Source organism: Pagrus pagrus (genome assembly GCF_965226575.1).
Source record: "Pagrus pagrus genome assembly, chromosome: 12".
Taxonomy (NCBI): domain Eukaryota; kingdom Metazoa; phylum Chordata; class Actinopteri; order Spariformes; family Sparidae; genus Pagrus; species Pagrus pagrus.
Window position 1 is genome coordinate 6,037,121 of NC_140196.1, and position 24,711 is coordinate 6,061,831.

General features: G+C 42.6%; 1 protein-coding gene across 1 annotated transcript in view; it reads right to left on the bottom strand.

Moving 5' to 3' along the window:
- Positions 1 to 24,711, bottom strand: part of dnah9l (dynein, axonemal, heavy polypeptide 9 like) — a 34,551-nt gene that overhangs the window by 2,362 nt on the left and 7,478 nt on the right. Inside the window, exons 20-84 of the mRNA XM_084368033.1 lie at positions 23,851 to 23,937; positions 23,577 to 23,735; positions 23,276 to 23,359; positions 23,011 to 23,169; positions 22,623 to 22,745; positions 22,169 to 22,291; positions 21,792 to 22,016; positions 21,491 to 21,709; positions 21,070 to 21,237; positions 20,731 to 20,856; positions 20,528 to 20,635; positions 20,310 to 20,441; positions 20,066 to 20,226; positions 19,465 to 19,621; positions 19,205 to 19,350; positions 18,958 to 19,074; positions 18,724 to 18,862; positions 18,076 to 18,168; positions 17,789 to 17,983; positions 17,480 to 17,557; positions 17,227 to 17,359; positions 16,858 to 16,985; positions 16,495 to 16,643; positions 16,245 to 16,395; positions 15,925 to 16,056; positions 15,641 to 15,814; positions 15,352 to 15,556; positions 14,432 to 14,597; positions 14,174 to 14,276; positions 13,785 to 13,922; positions 13,516 to 13,617; positions 13,063 to 13,224; positions 12,814 to 12,897; positions 12,284 to 12,393; positions 11,972 to 12,134; positions 11,370 to 11,493; positions 11,139 to 11,281; positions 10,887 to 11,048; positions 10,612 to 10,671; positions 9,708 to 9,881; positions 9,438 to 9,584; positions 9,225 to 9,338; positions 8,896 to 9,039; positions 8,092 to 8,274; positions 7,663 to 7,764; positions 6,699 to 6,833; positions 6,370 to 6,543; positions 6,047 to 6,179; positions 5,480 to 5,582; positions 5,209 to 5,331; positions 4,910 to 5,114; positions 4,618 to 4,782; positions 4,350 to 4,490; positions 3,959 to 4,129; positions 3,765 to 3,887; positions 3,489 to 3,682; positions 3,248 to 3,396; positions 2,779 to 2,906; positions 2,460 to 2,597; positions 2,060 to 2,149; positions 1,791 to 1,982; positions 1,576 to 1,695; positions 1,142 to 1,201; positions 751 to 933; positions 354 to 536 (exon numbers count right to left, since the gene is read on the bottom strand). Coding sequence (XP_084224159.1) covers positions 354 to 536; positions 751 to 933; positions 1,142 to 1,201; positions 1,576 to 1,695; positions 1,791 to 1,982; positions 2,060 to 2,149; positions 2,460 to 2,597; positions 2,779 to 2,906; positions 3,248 to 3,396; positions 3,489 to 3,682; positions 3,765 to 3,887; positions 3,959 to 4,129; positions 4,350 to 4,490; positions 4,618 to 4,782; positions 4,910 to 5,114; positions 5,209 to 5,331; positions 5,480 to 5,582; positions 6,047 to 6,179; positions 6,370 to 6,543; positions 6,699 to 6,833; positions 7,663 to 7,764; positions 8,092 to 8,274; positions 8,896 to 9,039; positions 9,225 to 9,338; positions 9,438 to 9,584; positions 9,708 to 9,881; positions 10,612 to 10,671; positions 10,887 to 11,048; positions 11,139 to 11,281; positions 11,370 to 11,493; positions 11,972 to 12,134; positions 12,284 to 12,393; positions 12,814 to 12,897; positions 13,063 to 13,224; positions 13,516 to 13,617; positions 13,785 to 13,922; positions 14,174 to 14,276; positions 14,432 to 14,597; positions 15,352 to 15,556; positions 15,641 to 15,814; positions 15,925 to 16,056; positions 16,245 to 16,395; positions 16,495 to 16,643; positions 16,858 to 16,985; positions 17,227 to 17,359; positions 17,480 to 17,557; positions 17,789 to 17,983; positions 18,076 to 18,168; positions 18,724 to 18,862; positions 18,958 to 19,074; positions 19,205 to 19,350; positions 19,465 to 19,621; positions 20,066 to 20,226; positions 20,310 to 20,441; positions 20,528 to 20,635; positions 20,731 to 20,856; positions 21,070 to 21,237; positions 21,491 to 21,709; positions 21,792 to 22,016; positions 22,169 to 22,291; positions 22,623 to 22,745; positions 23,011 to 23,169; positions 23,276 to 23,359; positions 23,577 to 23,735; positions 23,851 to 23,937 — 9,162 coding nt within the window. The remainder of the gene's footprint in view (positions 1 to 353; positions 537 to 750; positions 934 to 1,141; positions 1,202 to 1,575; positions 1,696 to 1,790; positions 1,983 to 2,059; positions 2,150 to 2,459; positions 2,598 to 2,778; positions 2,907 to 3,247; positions 3,397 to 3,488; positions 3,683 to 3,764; positions 3,888 to 3,958; positions 4,130 to 4,349; positions 4,491 to 4,617; positions 4,783 to 4,909; positions 5,115 to 5,208; positions 5,332 to 5,479; positions 5,583 to 6,046; positions 6,180 to 6,369; positions 6,544 to 6,698; positions 6,834 to 7,662; positions 7,765 to 8,091; positions 8,275 to 8,895; positions 9,040 to 9,224; positions 9,339 to 9,437; positions 9,585 to 9,707; positions 9,882 to 10,611; positions 10,672 to 10,886; positions 11,049 to 11,138; positions 11,282 to 11,369; positions 11,494 to 11,971; positions 12,135 to 12,283; positions 12,394 to 12,813; positions 12,898 to 13,062; positions 13,225 to 13,515; positions 13,618 to 13,784; positions 13,923 to 14,173; positions 14,277 to 14,431; positions 14,598 to 15,351; positions 15,557 to 15,640; positions 15,815 to 15,924; positions 16,057 to 16,244; positions 16,396 to 16,494; positions 16,644 to 16,857; positions 16,986 to 17,226; positions 17,360 to 17,479; positions 17,558 to 17,788; positions 17,984 to 18,075; positions 18,169 to 18,723; positions 18,863 to 18,957; positions 19,075 to 19,204; positions 19,351 to 19,464; positions 19,622 to 20,065; positions 20,227 to 20,309; positions 20,442 to 20,527; positions 20,636 to 20,730; positions 20,857 to 21,069; positions 21,238 to 21,490; positions 21,710 to 21,791; positions 22,017 to 22,168; positions 22,292 to 22,622; positions 22,746 to 23,010; positions 23,170 to 23,275; positions 23,360 to 23,576; positions 23,736 to 23,850; positions 23,938 to 24,711) is intronic.

The following is a 24,711-nucleotide window of genomic DNA, read 5'->3' on the forward strand; positions in this document are numbered from 1 at the left end:
TGGTTTAGTCCTAATTGATGGCCTATAAAAAGGTTTCTCATTACCAAGGTGTCACACAATGGGCATCTCATGATGGGTAAAAACAACATACGGATGGCATTGGTTACAGACGTATTTCTAAAATTCTGAATGTTCCAGTGAGCATTGTTGGGGCCATTATCCAGAAGTGGAAAGAACATCATTTCACCATAAACTGGCCCCGACCAGGTGCTCCTCCACGGGTTCTGACAGAAGAGTCGTCCAAGAGCCAAGGACCGCTCGCAGAGAGCTTCAGAAATATATTTACTGAGAAAAATTTTGACGCGTTCAATATTTATTTTCCCCGCTGTATACATGCGAACACAAAAGCACACCTTGAGTCCCAGGTCAAGCTCCTTGAGCGAGCGCCGCATCTCAGAGATGAGTGTGTTCATGCGCTCACACTCCTGGAAGCAGACCAGGATGTACGGGGACCGTTCGGCTGTTTTAGAGGTGATGTCGGACATGTTGTACTCCTCTGGCAGCTTCTCCAGCACCTCATCCAAAATAGTTTTCACCTGACAGAGGGTGAAGACGGTAGAGAGGTAGAGTAATCTAAAACCGCTGTCACTGTGAATAATTAAAAGATCTGACTGGCACATAAGTTTGTGTCGCTAAATTTGTGCGTCATGTTTTTAGTTCAGCAAGTTCATAAATAAAAGAGACTTAATAATAAAAAAAAGTAATAAAAAGAAAAAAGAAATAAATAATTGAACTTGAAGGTGTTGCTACCTTCTCCTCCAGGGTCTGTGAGGCTCCCTCCCCCATCACAGCATCAGGGGATTGCAGCTCCAGCAGAGTGTGGAAAAGATTATCTGACGTTACTGTCAAGAACTCAATTTCTGCGTTGGGGTGCAGCCCATAATGCACTGGGCTCTCGTGGGGCAGCATCTCATCTATGAAATCATGGTAGCCCTGGAGGTGTAGGGGAGAGATTATTATTGTCATGTACTGATAAAAAAACTACACTGTAAGTCGCTGGGTACATTGTGTTTCACAGTCAGGCATATTCAGTTTAAGGACTACCCTTATGAGAAATAAATGTTCAACATTAGGGAGATTTGACAATGAGATTTAAACTGTTTTAAAAAAGTGTCCTCAAGCAGTATCCATCTCTGGTTACCTGGTAATCCAGGTTTGAGGGCACGACAAATCCAGGAGCCAAAGAAAGCTTCCGGTCAAACTGGGAAATAAAACAACAGAAAATGTTTTGCTTCAGATTTCTAACATGGTACAAAACTTAAAATCATCCAAACCCCGGTACCCAAAATTTCCTGGCCTAAATCTTCCACTTTTGGTTGCCAGACACTCTTTAAGCTTGCATGTGCAGTCTCTGGCCCAGAAGCAGCCAAATTGCTTCTATCTGGCTCTTCTCATCCCAAAAAAGTCTTTGCTCCAAAAACACAGTTAAATCTGCCAGCCACATACTATCTGCACCGAAGCCAGTTCACATTTGGTCCTCTTGTGCTAGAACAGAGCCGAGCGTGCCGGTCCTCAACCCCAATCAGCCACAGCGGGGAGGATTATATTTCCATTTTCTCGCCCTCATTGACAAACCTGGTTGGGCTGCATGTATTCTTCCAGGTATGTTCTGCAGAGCCGTCTGTCCCAGTCATCAGTGATGTGTCCTCCGTACATGATCTCCCCAAACAGATACCTCAGGTCCTCCCACGGCACCTTCATCATCACAATCATTATGAAAATCACTGCCAATACAATCATTTCCTTTTTATATGCTCATCATGCTGTTCTGCACCAACGACACATCCCACCTGTGTGTTAGCTTCCAGGTAGTTGTAGAGGACGTTAACAGATATCGTCAGGTCTCCGGTGTTGAAGGGGTACTTCCTGTTCCAACCCTGGGGTCCAAACTTCCTCCTCTCGGCCACACAGGCGTGGAAGTAACACAGAGAGAAGAGGATGGTCTTAAACTCCTGCTCACGGCTGCACTGGTCCAGGATGCCCTATGAGGAGGCCGATCAATAAATACATTATAAATAAACAAATAAACACTTACACAACGCAGACAGCAGACGCTCACCTGGTCAAAGTTATCCAGAGCAGCGTGCAAATTGGCGAGCATGCCCGTAGGAGGTTCATTGGTGATCTTGATAGCGTTTTCCAGGATGCCCTGAGGAAACATATCAGATCAAAATTCAATCAAAAAACACATTTGGTTGCTCTATAATGTTAGGATTCTGTGGGGAATCACACCTGGTGACAGGCATAAAAAATTAACAATGATAACTATATAAAAATAGCAAATCTCCTCAATGATGGTCTCTTGTTTCGTGATGTGGAGGCATCAGTATTAAATCCACACTGTTTCATAAGCAGTTAAAAACTCCCTGAAGGACGTTGCAGTGCAGTAGTGCCATGAATGGGAGCCCGTGTGCTTGATGGATTGAGATAACCTTGCTGCATGTACGCTGCATCTCTACCTGAGGGATAATGTGTTCCTGGGGTGTTGGTGCCGGCTCAGCGCTCATAAACACTCTGTAGTCCGGATGACTGCCTTCACAGCAGCGCTCCAGGAGCTTCTCAAGTGACCCCAGCCAGCGACCGACCAGGTGAATGTTCTACAGGGAGGTGGATGAAAACACATTTTAAATCTAGTTTAGGAAACAGAGTATCAGTAACACGTATTTAAAATTAAAAACTACATATATAAACTAGATCTAAATCATTCTCAATTATCATTCAGTCAAATATTTGTGCCATCTTTGCAAATATTCAGAGTAAACTCTCCTCCAGTCAGACCTGCAATATCACCCAGTGACCCTCCTTGGCTGCTTTCTCCATAGCAACCTCAGCGACAGCTTCCTGGCCCTGGCCCAAGGACACGTTGTGAAGCTTCCCAAGGTCGATAGTGAAACCCAGCTTCCTTCCTGGAAACACACAAGGTTGAATTTAAAGTCTTCCTATAGGTTGATGTAAACTAAATCTCCCCCTTGTGAAAGAAATATTCATGTGATTATATTCCCACTTAAAGTAATTCTTTATCTCACTATTTATACTTTAAATAAGTTCTTTCTGCCTTTCTCCTTATTTTGTTGATTTCTTTTTTTTGCTTTCATTTGCAACATGATCCTTCTTTTGTCACTATTGCTAATGTATAGTATTGGTGTTGTTTCTAAAAGCCCACCAGTGACACTCAAGCCTGTAAAAGTGTGTGAGTTATTTATTTGTGTGAGTGCATGCATGTTTACAGTCACTATGTTCACAGTACCCAGTGATTCCACATCTTTCAGTGGGTCCACTCCCGGGGAGAGGATGAAGAACACCGGTGAGGCTGGACCACTTTCTCTGAACGACTTTGCAAATTCAGTCTTTCGGCCCTCTGTATACTTCACCCCGAGCTTCTCCTCCACAAAGTTCCTGCAGAGAACAAGAGCAAGAGCAGAAATTAAATCACAGAACAGATAAATAATCCAGAAGGACAGGAAGCATGTAAATATATTATGAGGAACCTAAGAGCGTAGGTCATGCGGTCAGGTCTCAGGGCTCTCATCATGATGAGTTTCTGTAGGGAGCTTTTCCCTTTCCACTCCTGAGGAAACTTCTCCTTCTCTGGACACTCTGACTCCACCATCTTCTTCCAGCGCTTAGGAGAGCCTTCAATGTCCCGGTCCAGACCACGAAACTCATCCGTGAAGCTCATCACCTGGACAAAGACAAGGTGCAGCAGGTGTGTTGTGGATGTAAACCAGGAAAAAAAAATCCTGCGTGGATGCACGAGCATTCACCTTAATGGCACTCCACGCCGAGTTGGAGAGAAACTCGAGGGGGCTGACATAGTTGTGGTCGATGTTAAAACGTAGCAGGAAGTCCAGCTCTCGCATATCTATTTCCTTACTCATCAGGAGCAACTAAAAGAGGGAGAACACAGTCAGGGACGAAACACACACACTCTCTCTTTAACACCGACTCAGACACACACCTGGAAGGCTAGCTGTGCAGTAAAGGTGAGCTTGTCTCTCTCAAACAGTCCCCTGCTGATGTAATTGAAGGTGGAGTAGGTAACACAGTCTATGAGGGTGTTCACTCTGCTTTTTACATCCTCAGAGGCCTCCGCCATCGCCACTGCCTTGTGGAAAACCACGTTAAAAGCCTGAGGAAAAGAGGGAGAATAGGTCTGGAGTAAATTTGGGTAGTTGTTTGTGATCACTGCATACATATCCCTTCCCGGGTTTTACAGACTTTTTCATCTGAGGCTATCCAAAGTTAACCACATCACCTTCATTAGGTTTAGTTGCATTTAAACTGGAGAGATAACACAAGTTGTAACACAGAGTCAATGTGAGTGTGGTCTCAGTTTTCCATCTGGTTACCTTGAGGCTGAACTGGTACATGGGGTTGATCTTGTTGAGATCGTTCATGATAAAGTAAAGCAGAGAAGCTCTGACAGCGACAGGACGATAGTGTTCTCTGGCTTCGTTTATCTTCACCTCGTTAACCTTAGCTTCCAGGACCTGGGAAGGCAGGAAGGAGGGAGAGAGGGGAAGATAGGATAAGAGGAGGAGGAGGAGGAGGAAAGAGTAAAGGTCAAACATAGGGGGCAATAAGGAGGGAATTTGTCTGGAGTATGAAAGACGTTACCTTCATCTCAATCTCGGCAGCGGTGTGCTTGGTGGTCTCGAGCTTCTCCACCAGCACGTTGTCTCCCAGGAAGTTACTCTCTGCAGCAGACAGCCTGGTCAGCAGCTCGTCCTCCAGAAGCTTCAGCTCGATCTTGAACATGTTCTGCTGTTTGGTCAGTTCACTCTGTGGAGGGTTGCAGGTTAAAAACGGTGTTTACAACTGCAATGGCATTATGTTTTACGGCAAGTACGCTAACACCCCTTTGCCATGTCGTGGAAGGAAAGGGATCCTAATAATTAATTTACCCCACCTTGAGGTGCTCCAGGTCAGGTCTTTCTTGATTCACCACCTGGGCCAGGAGCTGGTCCTCCAAACCGTCCCGGGTCACAGTAAAATTGATGAGGGTGGTCTGGGCTTGAATCTCAGGCTTGTAGTGAGGATTGGCCAACTTGGTGTGGAGGATGAGTCTGAAGCCCGGGTGGAAGAAACACTCCTTGTCCCCGACTTTTATACAACTGTAGCAGAGCGGTGCAGAGGGAGGAAGTGTAAAGCATGAGAGGAGAGGGCATGCGTGTACAGTCCACATGCTCACGTGTCTCTCTTTGTTACCTGCCCTTCTTGATGGTGTGTCGTCCCAGCAGAGGGTCAATAACAGGGTCAATGGTCTCCTCAAGGTTCTCTATGAGGACAGTGTCCCCTGCCACGACAGCCTGCTCGATCACATCTACATAGCTGCAACAACATATATAAATAATGTCCTTTCTCACAGATAAGAGAGAAAATAAATTAAAAGTGCTGCTGAAGAGTAGCAGACGGTTGGTGGTAGCAGGTGCGTGTTGAAAGCCTTTATTATCTCTACCTGATAATATAAAACACTCACCCTCTCTGCCCTAGATTGACAACCTTGAGGCTGCTCCCATAGCGACTCTTGATCCACTTGATGCCTTGCAGCTGAGGGTCAATGAGGAGAGGCCAGCGCTCACCTGAAGCAATGCACACACGACTCATCTTAAACACATCTTGAACTGCCTGTCTTCAAGAACGTTCAAAAGAGGAGCCAGAATTAAAGTTTTTTTTCTCTTTTGGACGTCTTTATAACGTTGAACATGACATCTAAGTGACACCCCTACAGGGTTCAGAATGAAAGTCTTTTCCATGCTGTCATTTTAGACATCTTTTCAGCTTAAATTACAGACCTTGGAAAGACAGATCTTCAACAAAACTTCAACACCAAGAAGCTGTAATCTAAGTTGAAAAGGATCTAAAAAGTCTAAAAATGACATCGTAATAACTTTATCTTGAACCCAGCAAGGATGTCACTTGGATGTCAATAGTGAACGTTATAAAGACGTCTAAAAGGGCCGTCACAAAACCTTTCATTCTGGCTCCTCAGTGGACGTCTTTTCAATATGTTTTGCTCAGAGGGGTATTTAATGCCACAGCTCACAGTTAGTGAGGATGGTTGCGTTCTGAGTTGACATTTTGTCTCCTGGTAAGCCTTCATTGTTCCACTGGGCCACCATCGCATCGTCGGTCAGCATCGACACTGGATCTAAACACTCTGTCATGGTGATCGGCGTCTGATGTAGAGGCGTTATAGAGAAATGAGCAAACCAGAGAGAGATGTTTACATGGGAAAAAGAAATCTTGTGTTGTGAGAACGGGCAGCTGTGGGACTGAAAGGGGGAGGAAAAGGGGAAAGAGTGACGGAGGAAAAAATGACTTCATTTTGGAATAAATCTGGAACAATACTGTGTGTAAGATTGTGACCTTCTGGCTGCGCAGGAAGGGCATCCAGAGGTTGTCCAGCAGCTCTCTCCTGTACTTCTTGGAGAAGGAGCCGGCGTAGGAGATGAAGGCTGCGGTTAGGAGGACGTCGCCGCTGAGTGTTTCCTCCTGTTCATGGTACTGAGCCACTGAGTGAGCCCAGCGCACGTTCTCACTCTGAAACATGCACAGTCACAGTGGGACACTTATGTTATGTTTGGTGTTATTCCAAATGCACTGTGGGTGAAGTTTAAGAAGTAGACAAAACCTCTCAAATCAACTTAAACAAACACGATTCAAGCTGATCTCCCATTGGTCGCTGCTGTGCCCACCTCCAGTCCTTTGACCAGCCGGTTGGCCAGTTCTATTGTCTTGTTGGTGCGGTTGACCTCCTCCTGAAAGCGTAGTTTCTCTGATGTGGCTTTCTCAAATGCTGTTGTCAGAATTTCCAGGTTGCTGTCCAGCTCCTGAGAGGGAGGAGAAGAGAACAGCCAAAATCATTAAAACCAATAAACCTGATGTTTACAATAACTTCTGGGTAGAAAACCCTTGTTTGTTTGTTTTTTTCATAATGTTATTTCAACGTGTATACATCTAACTCATCTAAATTGCATGTTTGATGCTTTCATGTCTCAGAAATAACAACACTTTCAGTAACATTAGGTTGGAGATATATTTTTTCTGTTGGGCCACAGACAAGAGAAAATTATATCCTGAGTTTCTCTTCTCCCAAGCTAGAAATTAGTCTGAGATGTTGCTGTTGGGTAGGTTTAGTTTATCAAAGACACTAGCAAAGCAGCACAGGACATAAAATAAGCACAGCAGAAACGTTAGATAGGGCAGACCATCGCGTTTAACTATATATCATCAAATGTGACAGTTACGGCTGAAAATGACAACAGAAGTAAACGAGTTAGCTGCTTTCCATCTCATAGAAAAGTTTGAAATTATTTTAAGGCTATGTGGAACCTGTGTTTGTATATAACCTGACAATTAATGTCATAAAACAAAACTAGTACATATTGACATATTGTCCTGTGTCTAAAATGCATTTAGGGAGGTCTTTTTTTTTAGTTCAGCAAGATCATAAAACACCAGCAATCAGAATTATCGAGAAATTTCTGAAGAATACATAGTAGTGGATAACCATTTGGTTGATGATCTATGAGAAAAAACTGAAGCAGTCATATCATCAAAATGTTGGGGCTCGCTATTGTTTTGTATAATTTACAAATTAGGATTGGCAGAACTAGGAAATAAAGTAAAAGAAAAGAACGATGATCTCAGCAGACTCACAGCGAGTTTCTTCCTGATGGCCTCTAGTTTCTCAGCGGCCTCAGCCAGGTCGGCATTGGCCTGAGACAGACACATCCTCTTCATCTCTACCTCACAGAATACCTGCAGACAAAACAAACACACACATACAGCAGTTTGACTCAAAAATATCCATTGTTTTGATTTAGAAGTGCATGTAATCAGTGACAAAGTAAACTGATAATAAAAACACTTTATCTGTATGAAGTAATATCATCATGCACACAATGCACATTTGAAATATGAACGACAATAGAGCAGTTATACTTACAAATATCTATCCAGGGAAGCACAATAGTTGGGGAAACAGAAAATAACAGATTAAACAACAAGAACATGTGGCTGTTCAGTGAAAAACACAAAATAACGGCTTTGCTTGGATGACACTAACTATGTATGATATGTGTGTACCTCGTGGAAGCGTATGATGTTGATCACCCAGGCGCAGAGCCCCGCAGCAGCCGAGGATTTCTGTCGTACGAACTCGGGGTTGAACTCCGGGTCGCTGAGGTGGTCCTCTCTCACACACCTCACCGTGGCCTCGGGGATGTGCTCTTTGTCAAAGTTCACCAGAGCCTGCAGGAAGTCGTCCACCTGGATGTGCATGTGTGTGTGTGTGGATTAGATTAAATGGTGTCATCTCACAATCTCAATTTATAATAGTTTTGCAGGCTTTTTTGATTTTAACTCACAAGGGGGAATTGATAAGTAAAGTAAAATAAAAATACTTCTACTATCTACACATCATACTGGCAACTGTTGAACGTATCACAGTATTTGCTAAAATCCCTTTTATAGTTTTATTTATACCTTTGTTTAACTGGGAAAGAGCCTCGCTGAGGTTAAAACTCTCTTTTACAGGAGGCCAAGATAGCACAGAACATAAAATATAGAGGATATAAACATTTCAGTATAAAACAGACTTTTAGTAAGATAGATAAAATAGCAGAAGACAAAGCAGATTCAATACAGACAGAATAACAGCAGTCAGTGGATCAGTATAAAAAATATGAAAACCGATAAATATAAACATTCAGTTCTCAGCCGTGTTGGCAACTCACACGAGGGACGAGGGATAAAACAGCGACAAGTCATTTTAAATGTGACACAATGTTATTTTGGGAATTTATTGGTGATGGACTTTTTTTTTCGGCTTTGTGGTAGCCAGACATAAATCTGAGAAACGCTCGACAAGACATCACAGTAAAATATCACCTTGCTCATAACCATCTTGGAAGCCTTCCAGCTGCGATCCTTGGGGATTCGGCCTTGGGGAGACAGTAGCACCAGAACAGCTGCTGAGACGTTGGTGACAATAGCTGGAGGGTTGGGAAACGTCCTCAGCTCTGTCAGGTTCAGCTGGATGAGCACACACACACACACAGACACACACATACATATTTCATTTGTGGGGGCTGGGATGGAGCCAAGCTTGCAACGCTAGAGTTTGTCACATAAAAACAAACTGAATTAAATAAATAAAACAAATAAATCATCTGTGGTGAGAGGATTCAGGTCTATTTATGTGCACACGGGTGATCTACCCTGTTTAGAGTATTGAGGGCTGCATTGGCTGCCTGTAGGGCCGGTTCAGCCTTGGCCAGGTCCTCCTCAGTCTCCTGCTGCTGTTTAGTCACTTCGGCTTGGATCGCTGCAACCTGAAGGAACCATAAGATGAAAAACGTGTGATAATGACTGTTGCTCCTTCATCGCGTATACACACAAGTGGTATGAAATGAAACCCCATGATCTGGGACCTTTTGCTCCTCTGCATCTGCCACAGCTCTCTCTTGGTTAAGCTTGTCTGTCTGTTGTCCTATTTTAGCTATGAGAGCCTCTATATCCGTGTTCCTCTGCCACAGCTCCACCTCCTGCACTGCCAGCTTGGCTTTCAGATCTTCTACCTGAGTGAGACAGACAGGAAGAGGCCATGACATAAATACACAGAAAGTGGCAAGCCATATTAGGAGAATACAGCACGTCAACAGCCACAGCAGATGTGTCCAGTATCGTGTAGCTTGTCTGACCTGTGAGGCAGTTGTCTGCAGCTTCTGTAAGCCGTTTTCTAACCGTTGCATCTTCTGGGTCAGCTCTGTGCGTTTTTTCCCCAGCAGGTTGCCGTACAGTTTCATAAACTCCAGGAAACTCTTTGGGGTGGTGTAGTTGAAGTGTTTTTCATTCTGCTGATACTTAACACTCACCTGTTACATGTGGATAAATAAGAAACCAGGGAGATGATGTCAGAGACGGTGTCAGGGGAGGATATCACCGAGTGCAGACACACCACTCCGACTATTATTTTGAAGCATGAAGTCCAAAGATCGGATGTGATATTATCGGTGATTACTTTACATTTATAGAGTTTTTAGAGCAGCTACATTAATGCTTACAACAGCAAAAACTCAATAATATCTTGCTAGAAACAAACGTCAATCAAATGTCAATAAAACAAATGATATTTCTGATATTAAAATATTAAGTTAAGTCTGGAGAGAATGAAGAGTGAGTATCAGTCCTCCTCCCTCTGCTGATGTGATTCACTGCCTGCAGGTACAGCTGGTAGAACCTGAGGACATGCCGTGGGAGCGACATGTCAATCACAAGGCAGATACGCACTAAAACATATTGTTTATCATCCATTTTACTCTAAATGGGACCATAATATACAAAATGAACATCATGCTGTATTGAAGGAGACTTGAAACTAGCGAGTGAGACCATAAACTCATTAGGAAACTGTTTACTGAGGTAATAAATAATAAATAATAAAGGAAGAGGGTCATTTTCTTATAACCTTACATAAAATTGGACTTCTTTTTGAAACCAGTTGATTTGCCTCCTGCTTGCCATTAGAAGGAAGGCAGGTTTAAGGCGCTCTGGATTGGCTTCACTTCATACAGTCAACACCCATGATGCTTTGCAACAGCTTACCTCATTGACACTGGTGTGGGCGTAGGAGATGAATTCACTGATAGATGCTCGCACATTGGGCTGCACAGGAAAGAGATGCACAGAAATTTAGGTAATAATTATATTAGTGATGAGAATAACAAAATGTTTCTTAAAAATATAAACACAATTATGGTTTATTTTGATCATATTTATGCACATGACTGGTACACCACCCACTTTTCCACTAAGGAGCAGAGAAGGTAGTCAATAAGTAAAATAAATTGAATATAAATCTGAGATGATTGTGCTGTCACCTCCAGTCCAGGTATCTTTTCTATGAAAGTGGAGCTGACAGACTGCAGGGCGAGCTGAGGCCACGAGTGGAACCAGTCTATGGCTGTACAATTCACCAGAGCTGGAAACTTCCGCGCACGTGTCCGCAACGTGAACCCGACTGGGGAGAAACACAAGACGACCTGGAGGACAAGAAGGGCGGTGGTGGATATATTTTATAGTCAACGATGTCAAACAGAGCTTAAAATTACACTTAAAATGTTTTCTAAGACCTTGAGCTGTCTCCGTATCCTCTCAATGAAGAAGCTCCAGCAGTTGTCTCTGGTGTCTATGAGTCCTAATCCTCTCAGCTCCATCCGGATCGACGTCACAATCATATCTACCTCTTCATCACTGAAAAGGTCTGGAATATCCCCTAAAAAACACAAATGATGCTCGGACAAACAGGAATTCTCTGATGATACAAAAGAACAGGCTCTCGTCTTTAAACAACGTATCCAAACCTGAGGCCAGCATGTCGTTGATGAGCACCAGGAAGCGTTCATCAGGGATCTGAGCGTCTGTATGAAGGAACACCGTCCCAATGTTCTTCACCCCAACCTTTATGTACAACGCTGCTATGTCGCTCTGGGGAGCAGAGATTGCAGAAAAGGGGCAAAGAATACATTAATATGACAAACAACGGGTTCATCTGGGATTAAGTCACATCAAATAGAGGTACGGCCTGTCACCAGAATTATGTTAGCGACTTATCGTATCGGACCTTGACCATCTTTGTTGTCAAATACAGACAATTTGGGTTAGAATTTCAGGCCGAGTACCGACCCAAAGTGTTGGTATTTCACAACCTGGGAATGAGACTCAACAATCAACTACCTTCCTCCAGAATTGCCTTCCCTACTTTTAAAAGTTCACTGCTGCTTAAAAGGTTTTACGTGCATTACTATGCCATTATAATATCATTATATCAGTCACAAAAAATGGTCTTAAAATGACAGTATTATATCTGAAACAATTATTTCTGAAGCAATTATCATCACAATTATGACAAAAAGATAGTTATGGTGACAGGCCTAATTGTGCTTGCATGTGTATGCATGTTCACCTTGAGGTCATTGATGCCGTAACCTTTACGCAGAGTGATTTGGAAAACTTCCAGCATGCTGAGGAAGGCAGCCAGCCGACACAGACTTTGCTTCCCGCTGCCACCAACCCCCACCAGCAGAGCATTACCGTAGGGGGCCTCCAGGATACGACTGATACGACACCTGAACACAAACACCAGAATGAATAGTGTGTGCCTGGACTGTTGATTAACATATGTGCTCATCTGTGGAAATCTTCCCCCTTGCAGGTAAAGCAGATGGTATATGTTCAACTGCAATTTCCGTGCAACATGTCTGCGCCTGTGTCTTACACATGCTGGATAGCTTCTTCAAACAGTACCAGGTCCATGACAGCGTGCAGCTCATTATAATGCTCCAGAGCATCAGCCAGTGTCTTCTGGAGTTTCTCCCAGTCTGAAGCCTGAGAAGACAGGCAAATAAACAAACTTTGCTCTCTTGAGTAAGAGCAGCAGTGTCCAAGTAACTCAGTGGTAACTTCCAGATACATAATGAAATTACGCTCTTATCAAGACTGGAGTTGATTAACTTTCAATTTAAACCTCATACAGGAAAGAAAGGTAATTAGTTTGCTAATGACAGTGCATTCATCCTCATTTATATTCTGACAGATGGGACATGACAGCGGAATTTATGCCATGAGGTCTTTGAATATGTGAGCTACAGAAAATCCACAGGCTAAATTGATTCAAGTCAAAAACAATTAAACTCACCCATTTTATTACCACAGCTAATAAAGAATAAATAGATGCTTGAAAGGAGCAACATGGCCCGCAGCTCGGAACAGCTCTGAAGAACTGGTGTGTGTGTGAATGTGTCGAACCTGGTGATAGCGAGGCTCTCCCACTCCTTGGGCAAAGTGACAGTACACCAGAGGCTGGTGGATAAAGATGGACTCATCTATTCCCTGGAGAAAATTGGCAGACACAGAAATATGAAAAAGGCAAGACGAACATACCACAGTTACAGCCTTCGAATGAAGCCAGAGACCGAGCAGTTATTTTGGTTTCTGCCACATTGATTCAAAAAGTTAATTTGTCGACTAAAAACATTTCTAAAATTCATGTCTTACCTCAAAATACCTCTTGCCAGTGTCCAGCAGGATTTTGTTGAAGAGCTCCACATCCTTTTCTTCCATCAGTTTGTCGGAGTAGACCCTGGAGCTCTCATGTAGCCACAGGTGAACCAGGTCCATGGGGTAACGGATACTCTCTGGCAGGGCAAAGAGGATACCCTACACACCGAGACGCATGGAGTAAATAATCATTTCAAACATCTCTGTCCCCACAGAACGGGTATCTCACTGACTGGTAAAAAGTCAGATATACGTGGCTTGACTGCTAAAATGGTAATTTAGCAATTCAGTACCCACTTATCTTAAAAATATGAATAATGGACCAATACCGCTGTTAACAGTAAATCTCTTTCATTGAATTAAATCCATCATCCGACTTGTAGAGGAGACAGCGATTATTTGACATAACACAGCTTTATATTTTCTCATCTGAATGATTGCGTGCGTTACCTGGAAAATGTTGGAGAGGTCTCGCAGGTTGAAGATGTAATGGAAGCGTATCGCTGTGGGGAGGAAGTTCTGACTGATTTTTTGATGCAGACAGATTGCCGCCTGGATCGGCAGAACAAAAAGATGGATGGATGTGGCGATAATGGAACAGAAAAACAGATGGGGATTATTAAGGAGAGAGTGGCTTCTAAATTGACAGACGTATATTTGCACTGATTGAAACAAAAGTTATCATGTAGACAAATGCTGCACTGATACTCTGGGTCTACCTGTATCAGAGTTCCCACTGAGCGGGAGACCCCGTAGCTGAATCCCCCCTGAAGGAAGTGAGCCGACAGGATGCTGGAGAAGATGGTGGCTAATGCATCGGTACTGGGAAAATGTACCGCGAACACTGAGAAATGCCTCTGAGGGGAGTAATGAGAGATGTGACAAAGACTTCTCATTAAAACTTTTTTTTGCTTGTTTATCATTTCTTTGACAAGTAATTGCTTCTTGCTTTTACTGCTGATTAAATCCATTCGGTGTTAATTTGCACCTTGATAAATTACTTTGTGAAAATGTTTAATGAGCTAATTAAGTAAAGTAATTGTAGTACAAAGAGGCAATGGCAATGTGTGTGTATGAGCTACGTGCCTGTATGCATGAATGTGTTTACCTGTAGTCTGGGGTTGATAGAGAAGCTTCCAGCCGTGGGGTTCATACAGGTGATATACTGGCAGTTGTGAATTTCCTTCAGCACCAGTCGTTGTCTGTCATACCTACAGATGTTTTATTTGCTTTAATTAGATTTAATATAACCATTAAATTCATTACAACGTGTATTCACTGCACAGCATGTGTTTACATACAGATGTGGGTGTCTAACTGGGCTGTACTTTAAATGCAAAATGAGCAAACTGTGTCTCCATCTCACCAGTGGTTGTAGTCAAGGTGCTGGCGTATCAGCGTGTGTGGCTGGACGGTCCCATAAACGTCCACCTCAGGCATGTTGAGGTCGTCTATGAAGTAGATGAGTCTCTTAGCCGTGGGGGGAGCAAATTTACGACCAGCTTTCTTCTCCAGGGGTTTCTCCAGGACGCCTGAGGTCCGTACAAAGCATGAGACAGTTGATGAAAATGACGAGAACAGTGCGCAGAGCAACCTTGAAACTGCATTGTACCAATGACAATCTCAAGAACACAGATTCAGACGGTCACAGTTTTATACGTGACATAGCTAACGAATGGCTAAGCAAAATGATGGCGGAGACTTTTCCAGAGTATGTTTTGCCACAAAACTTAAACTGATGCCCGACACTGTTCCATCCATTTATCTTGGGGATGCAGTGCTAAGTTTATGTTTCTTAAAGGTAGATTTATCTGTTCACTGTGTCCAAACAAATCTGGTGTGTGTTAGATATTGTTGACTAACGTTAGCCTGTCATGCTACATGATCACTCATGTCAAATGCAGGACATTTTATGTTGCTCTTTTATATTTTGTTTTATCTCTCAGTGTTTTTTTCCTGTTTATTGCTCTTGAATTCCCCTATGATTCACTAGTTTTGCCCCTATATTGAGCGATATTGTAGTTTGTGAAGGACCTTGTAACTCTGTTTTTGAAAGGCACTAAAAAAAAGTTTATCTTCGTGGCTTCGGGGGTGTTGACGAAAAAAGTTACGTCAAATGGCACTCAAAACAGTTTGTCAGATAACTAAGCTGCTGATTACATTCTGAAATAACTAGCACTGCTATACCTTGCAAAAGCTCTACCGTGCCATCAGTGTGTAGCATCTGTATTTATTTTTAGGAAGCATCAATCCTAAAATATTCATTTTCATGCTTGTGATTCTTACGCTGCAGCATGGCTGATGTGGTGTAGTAGTTGAAGGGGACTTTAGCCACCATGTAGTCCTCTTTCAGCTTTGCCACTTTATCAGACACCAGGATGGTCTTGCCCACTCCGGCGTTGCCCACTAACATGATAGGTTTGCCCCTCTGGAGCAGCAGGTCCATGAAGTAGGTCAGACAGATGGTTTCTGGGGTGTGGACCAGCACAGTCTGAAACGAACAGTGCATCATATGACTGAAAGGGCTTCTCCAAAATGAGGCCAATATTATGCAGTAATTCAGGTTCGTACACACCTGTAATGGTACATCAGGTTCCAGCTCAAAAGGCAGCATCTTCTCGCTCCAGGGACTAAACTTTTTAGTCTCAGAGTCTATGAAATAGTCAAAGACGGTGCCCTGGGAAGGAAACTTCACCGCTCTCATCTCTTTGGACCACCAGCGGCTGAATTCAGCACGGTAGTCGTTCAACTGGAGCATGTTGAGAAAACACATAAAGTGATATAATAAATTTAGTTTTCTGATTATCTGCTATGTAAAAAGGTGTGAGATCTTTAAGCAAACATTCACTCATCACACACATGATCCTGGAAGAGGGCGCCTCCGAAGGCCCAGACACAGGCGAAGACGAAGTAGATCTCATAAAGTTCTCGGGGGGAGTCGGCAGGAGTGTTTTCCTCCGTCAGAAGGCAGTCCAGCAAGCAACACAGAGTCTGTTTGACCAAAGCATAAAATGTAACACTGATACATTTGTCTTTTGACAATATGTAAGAACACCACATAGACATTCAACATCTGGTTGAATAAAACCAAGAAGACAGGATTTAAAAGGTATACACATTCAGTAAGACTCTGTGATCTGCAGGTGACACATAATGAGCACGACTGTGTGTTTTCTTACCTGCACCATGCTGTTTTCTGGTATGGGAGTGATGGTTTTCAGGTTGCAGCGGACTTGTTCCAGGCAGTACGGCACGTACTTATCAAACAGGATTGTGAGGTTGGCTCGCTCTGATTGGGCCTGTCTGGTATCTATCCAACTTGTCACATATCTGTAGATACAGTAAAGACAGCACTGCTAATCACAGCACAATTTCAGAAAAATGAAGAAATAGAAATCTGTGATTTTTGTGTGTTTGTGTGTGTCGTACGAGCTCCAGCCAAGATCCTGTGGGTTGACGTAGAGTATCCCTGCCCTGGACACAGTAGCTGGAGTAGCAGCCCTCAAGTGAGAGATCTCGAAGAGGAGACGCATGGAGGAGGACAAACTGATCCTCTCGTTACTGGCAAGAGTCAGAACCTGCACAGAGGTGAGGGAGAAAAGGAAAAATTAGATTTTGTGGAATTTAAGTATTTTTTCTAATATACACAGCAGCAGCAACATGTACATGTATTTTGTGTGTGCTTTGTGTTGGTTTATGTAAAGATGAAGGTATGTTCAAACCTTCAGATAAAGGACAAAATTCTGCATTAGAATAATGTAAACACGGGATGATATCAGAGAACAAACTGACCTTATTGTCATCCATAACTGTGTTGAGCGACTCAATCCACATGGGGTCAATATCCCCGTCCAGAACAATCCATTTGGGCCCATCGTGTCCCACTGAGGTCAGCTCTCTCATGGTAGAGGAGAACAGACCTAAAGAGTAAAACATGCAGTGGTACTATTATGTTATGTTTTACTAACAAGAGTTAACACTGAACCAGAAAAACAACTTTAAAAGATTCAAATTAATTCTGAGAAGAGGCTCGGGGATAAATCAGGGGCCTGGCATCAAAATTACTACTGCTTGACGGCAACCCAAAATCTGGAGAAAACAGGTCCCTTGATCACCATTTACAGCTTATTAAATTCCTTGTATATTCCTGAAGCCCCTCACCATCTTTCCACTCTCTGGTAGCAGGGTGCAGGTATCCAAACAACTCGTCTGTAGTCACAGCTTTAGGGTTGATATCGCTCCACACGGGCTTCATCTTCATGTTTGCGTAAGTTCTGTGGAGGGTCTTCAAGATCTGGTGAATAAACAGTATAAATATACTCTCACAAAGGCAAATCAGTCCAGATTGATAATAAATGTGCAAATTCTATTGTATACGATGTTTAATGGATACAGTTGTTATACAGAAGTTAACCTGGCTCTTTCCAGTTCCCGGTCCGCCGACTACAAACACAGAGTGTCTTACGGCCAGCAGCTCCTCCAGCTGAGTGACCTGTACACACAAACATTGCATCTTCCTGGATTCCTGATCATTTAAATATTATTAATTATTAAATTTCTTTCTTATAAATCAAACACCTGGAACAGTTTATAAAAGTCTTCATTCATGTTCCCCAACGAACACAGTGATGAACTGTTTTTTATTTAAGTTCTATATTTATATATCTACATTGGTCAACAATCTGAAAACATATTTCCTTCTTTTATTCCCTTTTTATTCCACCTTAAGTATGAAGTTCTCCTCAGGCTGCAGGCGCAGTTCACCGACTGACTGGCGAACAGCGTTCTCCAGCTCAGGGTCTCTCTTCCTGGGCACGTCTAGCTGAGGAAACAGGTCACTGATCAGCCCGAGGAATATCGGCACGTCACTGGTCACTATCTTCGGCAGGTTGAAGTCCCGCAGTGCCCGCATCAGCACCTAGGCAGGAAGTGACAGTTTGGATGTTGTAATGCAAATATAAACACAGATTTGTGGAAACTACAACCAATATGATTTCATGTAACATATACCTGTTCTTCAGGTCTGCTCCGGTCCTCTCTCTTCAGAGACCCAGCCACAACCAGGACTGATTTGATAGCCCTCAAACCCCAATCGTAATGATCCTATCAGATAAAGGGAATAAACTATAATATACAGTATCACATTTTTGTCATTACATTTGATTTTGTCTTTCAATACAGTAGAGGATATTCAAAGCAGCCCAACTGCATTTTAATAGTGTAAGCAGAATGATCAGTGCAAAGCGAAACATATATTTTGCAAGAAAGATGAGTGTTTAGGAGCCCCTGTTATTTATGTTCATGTTTGTTCATCATGTGAGTAGTATGAAATAATAACAAGGCTGGCATCTAATGAGTGAGCGAACCTCATTTCAATGTAGTAGCCCAACTGGCAGCATTTCTTACAATTTCATTAAACAGATACCCCAAAAAGTCAGTCCAGTCTTTCCAACTGTAGGAGTTGCAGTCCTAAATTTGTACAGTTATTTCCACAAATGTTGCCCAGAGTGGTTGTTCTGCCACAACAAAATTTGCTTTTCATTCCTTTAACTTTCAAAATAACTTTCTAAATAGTACATGTTCATTCTGAAACAGCAGAAGGAATGTTTACAGTACATTCAGTGTTCTGTATGTTAGGTAGAAGGTGGTTTTATGTACCTGTTTGGACAGCAGCTCCTTACAAAGAGTGTAGAGGCTGATGAACTTGCGTGCCAGCAGACGAGCATCTATGAAGCCTTCTGCCACCAACATGATCTCACAGATGAGCTCAAAGTCTGGGATCACCATGGCACAGGGCCTGAACAATTCACAAACCAGTTATTCATCAGTTTTCAGTGACATTTGTTAACTCTTGCACTTGAAATCTCTTGTTTCTCCATGTTTAAACCAGACCTGAACAGAGCCTTTAGGTTCTCTGGGAGCTCGGCTCTGCCAGCATAACCTGGATTCAGAGTGATGAATATCCCCACAGTTGGCTTCAGCTCAATCTCTTCTCCCAGGAAATGAAACCTACATACACACAGTACCAATCACAGATAGCTAATTAGGTCCGTAGAGAAATACCGGACTGGATTGGCAGACAAATTAATGAATAAATATTTGAATAGCTTGTAATGCATGTCATTACTTCCACATCTACCTTTGTTTCTTGTTGCGTACAGCATCCTGTATAGTCTTGACTTGTACAGCTACCACGGACAGCACTTCCACTAAGATCCTGTTGAACTCATCAAAGCATCCCCACACCCCTGTCTGAGCCAGACCCTTATAAATGTTACCTATGGACTGAAGTGATGTGAGACAGAGAGTAAGTTGAAGAGTGAAATGATTATAAATCGCAATTTGAATTAAGGAAATATGACATAAATGAATCAAGTCTATCTGTGCAGTCTGTGCTACCTTGTAGTCCATCTGTTCTGAGCAGTTGAACACATATACCATGATGCCCAGGGAGCGTCCAAGGTCTTTGGTAGTCTCTGTCTTACCGGTGCCAGCAGGGCCGGAGGGGGCACCACTCATAGTCAGATGGAGGGACTGGGTCAGGGTGATGTAACACCTAACAGATGTAGGGTTGAGATATAAAATCATTCAAAAAAACACAGTAATAGTAACATTTTGGATGTATTTGCTAAAAAATGTGGTATATAATACAAGTATGCATGTACTGGTGCATAATCTACATTGTGGTCGGATATGAGACTTTACTGTGTATGTTTTTTGTCCTTATTTGATCACAAGAGATGGACCAGACACACTTGTTTTCATCCTTAAACTCACATTCATGCCCATTTGCATGAGAGCTATCTACTTTCAATCCCTGCACACTGAAGTGTTAAGGCTTTATGGGCATCTCAGTGTAGCTGCTGAGTCCATTACTAATGTATGTCTTCACCCTGTCCAAACAAGGATGACATACCACCTCTCCTTTTAAAGTACACATCTTTATTGATGTGTAATATGATCATTTGGAACCAGTGGTGTGGCATACATGTCTGTGTACCTGTCAGTGAGTGGAGTGATGACGAGTCTGTTGGTGTTCCCCAGGTATTCATAGCTGAACTGGAACTGGGCGTCACAGATGTTAACATAACAGTGTCTGGTTTCATCATCCCAGCGATGGCGTAACTGGGACAGCCATGCAAAGGCCTGACCTGTTGTCACCTACGAGACACATAGCGTTACACCAACAGGAGGGTCCAATTGCTTTTATAAAGCCTCATGCCGAATATTAGTGTCTTACTTACCTTCTGACTTATGAGACTGGCAACCACGTCGCGAGCGTGGACATCAATAGTGCAGACAGTCATGATCTTCTGTCTGTCTCCAGGGGTCAAATCTCCGAGCAGCATGTGGATCAGTGAGTTTAGCTGTGTGATCTAGAAAACCAGAAATCAGCTGAACTAAAAAAAAAAATCCAATGTGATCATGTACCCCTCAACAACATCTGGATTTATAGAAGTACCTGTTTTCTGTTGTAGTCTTTGAGAGCTGTCTCAAATCCCTCCTCCACCCTCTCGAAGGCTATGCCCACATCTGTGGCCCACCACACCTGACTACCAGTCAACCCCACCTGTGAAAAGAAGGAAAACAGAGGCCAACAACAGATAATTTGTGTGTTGTATGAAGTTAATGTAATTTTACACGCTGTACATTATATTATCAGACCTGTGCAGGGTAGTCGAACATCCACTGGTCTCGTGGTTTGTCCTCATAGGCAGCTACGGCCTCCTGGATCTCTTTTCGGACCGTACAGCGCATCGTGCTCTCTAAGGCACTCAACCAACACTCCGCCTAAAGACGGACACAAAATATTAAAAATACATGAAAATATAGAATTCCATATTACAAAATATTTGGGAGTGGCATGAAAATTATCACACATGGCAAATGAATACTGTACATATAATAAACATCAGAGCTGTGCCATAGTAATGAGATAAATGAATACAGAAATAACGCTACTAGTATTTGCACGCACAGAAATCACATTGAGTTTTTTGATACCTGTCCTTCACAGACACACGGCTCAGAGAATGGAACATATTCTCTCTCTCGGCTGTACATCCCTATAGCAACTGCCTCGCCGTCCTCCTCCCCTCTTCCGCCTCTGTCTGGGTCCTTGAAGCGAAGATCTGCTATGTTGTCAAACAGCTTAAGCAGGTGTCTGGTTACCTAGAAAATGCACAACCACACACACGGATTATAGTTTCATTCCTATTTTAAAGGTTATGTTGTTTACAGGGATTAAAAATAAAAAAAGATGAATCAATATCAAATTTCCACTTTGTCTTTCATTCTTATCTTTAATATGAACATTCTCCGCTCCATAAAGCTAAGATCCACTTTGAAGAATATATTGAACTGATAACTATTATGTGACGACTATCTGTTCGTACGTACTCTCCTGGAAAACAACATATATCACCTCTTTGGGCTGTGTTCCCTTGGAGACAATCTCCAGCAGGTCTGAGGCAGAGACAAAATAAAACCTGGGGAATGTGAGTCTCTTGGTCTCTAAGTACTCAGCTAGGGCCTTCTCGCACACCGACAGCCTCTGCTGCAAGGTCTCCAGGTTCTCCAGGAAGCCGGGCTGGTTGGTCACCTCCACCACATTACTGTTCTGCACCACCTCAGTCATCAAGCTCTGGGTGAGAGAAGGAGGAGTTAAAAAAAGGAAAGGAAAATATTGAGATGGCCTCACGTAGGCGAGTGCTCTTATGTGTCACCTGGAAGTCAGTGTGAATTCCCTGGAAGCGCTCTGCGTCGTTGGCCAGCTGGCAGCGTATGTCGTGGCTGTTGGTGAAGATGCTGTTGAGGTGGGCCCACGTCCTCTGGACAGACATCCAGGAGGAGATGACAAGGTCAGCCACCATCAGCTTCCTCTGCCATCCGCTCACCTCTGCCTGGAAATACTCCACGTACTTGCTCATCAGGATGTTCTGCAGCTGCACCTGAAACAGGATAAAAGGAGGATAAATAAATACAATTATTAATATCTGGACATCTTGCTATGCATTTCTTTCTGCTAAGTTACTTTCTTAACTTCAGGGTGTCAAATATTATTATCACAACCTGAGGAGAATCAGCAAAGTTTTCACGTTACCTGGTTGTCTTCCAGTGTTTCGATCAGATTCTCATCTGCTTTGAGCAGAGGGGTTCCTGTGCTGGTATGAGTCTCATATGACAATGACATAACGCTCCATGTCTGGGTTATCTCGGCCAAAACCTGAATGTAGGAAATGTTGGGGAAAAACAAAAAAATGTGCAGTATTTGTACTTGCCAGGAGTGTTATACATCTTATTTCTCTATGATTATTTGTAATTTCATCTTTCTTGTCCATTGTGAGTCTTCTTCATGATTTATTTGGCGTCTTCTTTTTAAGAATATGGAAATTAAATTTTATAATTAAATGATTTGGGACAGTATTTGTGTCTAAGTTCAGGTATTGTGAAAGACTAAAAAAAAAAAAAAGAAGAAAAAGGAATCATCTCTGTTTCGTTTACTGCATGATATATAAAACAAAATACTACTACTGGTTGGTCTTTGTGCTTCTTACTTTCTCTATGGCCATTTCTTTCACAGCCTTGTCCACAATGTTTTTGACCTCATCCTCCACACGGTGAAGCTGCAATTCCAAAAGGTCCCCCAGGGTGGTGCCTTCTCCCATCACAAACCTAACCTGAGGACCAAAAGCAGCCAGGAGTGTGATCAGATTTCAGATCAGGATAATTGGGTTCACTGAACTGTGCTGCTCATTACAGGCCTGGACATGAGTTGGCTGGATAGCCGAATGAAGGTAGAGCACATGAAGATTAGATTAAAGAAGAGCAGGACTAAACTCAATAGAGTGGCGAGTATATAACGCAGACTGTGATCATTGATGAAACATTATTGAATCAGATGGTATGAGACAATGTGAAGAAGCAGCAGAGACAGTCCTGTACCCTGGTGGTGTTCATCAGCTGTTGCCAGTGTCGCTCTCTGACGGCAGAGTTCTGCAGCTCGTTGACCGCTCTCAGAGAGGTCAGCAGGTTCTTCACAGTCGACTCCAGACCCACGTAGACGTCCCACACCCGCACCTCCTTATCCAGCATCTTCATCTCCTTTAATGTGCAATAAGCATAAGCAAAAATATGAGCAAAATGTACTTTTTTTTTTATACCAGCAAAAATGAAAGATTACAACGTCTGTCCATTGAAAGCTACATACTTTGGCGAAGCGTCTGAGCTCCATGTCCATCTGCTCAACATTGATCTCTTTCCATGGAGTCTTGGTCCAATCCTCTATACTGGTCTGACACGGAGAAAATGGAAAATGGGAGCATTTAATCTGTGATTCTCTAATGAACTATTTTCCCCTGCAGCCAGAAAGCTCATCTATCTGCGTGGTATGGAATTCACAGCCTGTGGCTACCTGCGGTGTGGAAACCATCTGCCTAACGTTAGGAGTTTGTCTATGAAGCTGGAACATAGCTAAAAAATACATTAGTTTTGTGCTTATTAATATTTACCTTCACAAAGATGACCATGTCCCAGACTGCCTTGACCAGTATGATGTCAGAGCGACACTGGCGAAGCTGCTTGTAGTCTGGGAAACTGACCTCAAACAGGACAGCTGTGTCCTGTAGCTTCTTCATTTCTGCCTCCATCACTGCGACTGTTCTATTAGACTGTGGACAGAGACACTTTGAAATGTTACGCCAAGGGAATTGTATTGTTTGTTAGATTGTATTTAATCATAAACTGTGAGGTGCTTCTATGTGAAGCATATCTCCCAGTGCTCACCTTATCAATTAGTTTATATGGTTCCTCCACATTGATCTTAAAGATCTGTTCAGTACGAAACTGCTCTCTGAACTCGTGCTGCTTGACCTACAGAGATGAAAGAAGTACTCAGGTCTTGTGCTTAAGTTAAAGTAGCAATATTGTTGTGTTGAAATACTCTGTTCAAAGTAAAATTCATGCATTTACATTTTTACTTTAAAGGTACAAACGTGCATCAAAATGTACTTTAGGTCATAAAACTGGAAGAACTCATTATGCAGAATGACATACAGTATTTTAAAAAACATATATCATAGGGTGAGGATTATTGATGCATTTATGGATTCATCACTTTAATGTAAAGGTGGTTCAACTACTATAAATAGTTTATATGCTAGGCAGCTTGTCTGTTTCCCCTCAGTAATCAATATTATATAAATCAATGTAAGTTTGATCTTAACTGATTATATTAAATGATAAACATTTCTTTCATTATATTTGCATTATTGATCTAAATCTGCTAGTTTAATAGTAACTAAAGCTGTCAAACAAATGCAGTGGAGTAAAAGTAGAATATATGGCAGAAAATGGAAATACCCAAGTAAAGTACAAGTACCTCGTAAATGAACTTAAGTACAGTACTTGAGTGGATGTATTTAGTTGCATCAACCACTATTGACCCGCTATGTGAAAAAAACTGCACATTCAGGATTCTTTGAGGCTGCAGTTCCCATGCATATCTGCCTCCATCTCTCAATCTATAACTGTAGACACTGACGGCGGTGTGTGTTGGTCATACATAATGCAGGACAGAAAGTGAGAAGGTTTATATGTCAGCTATTGAGCTCTTTGTAAGGGGTTGCGACACTGACATCCTACCCC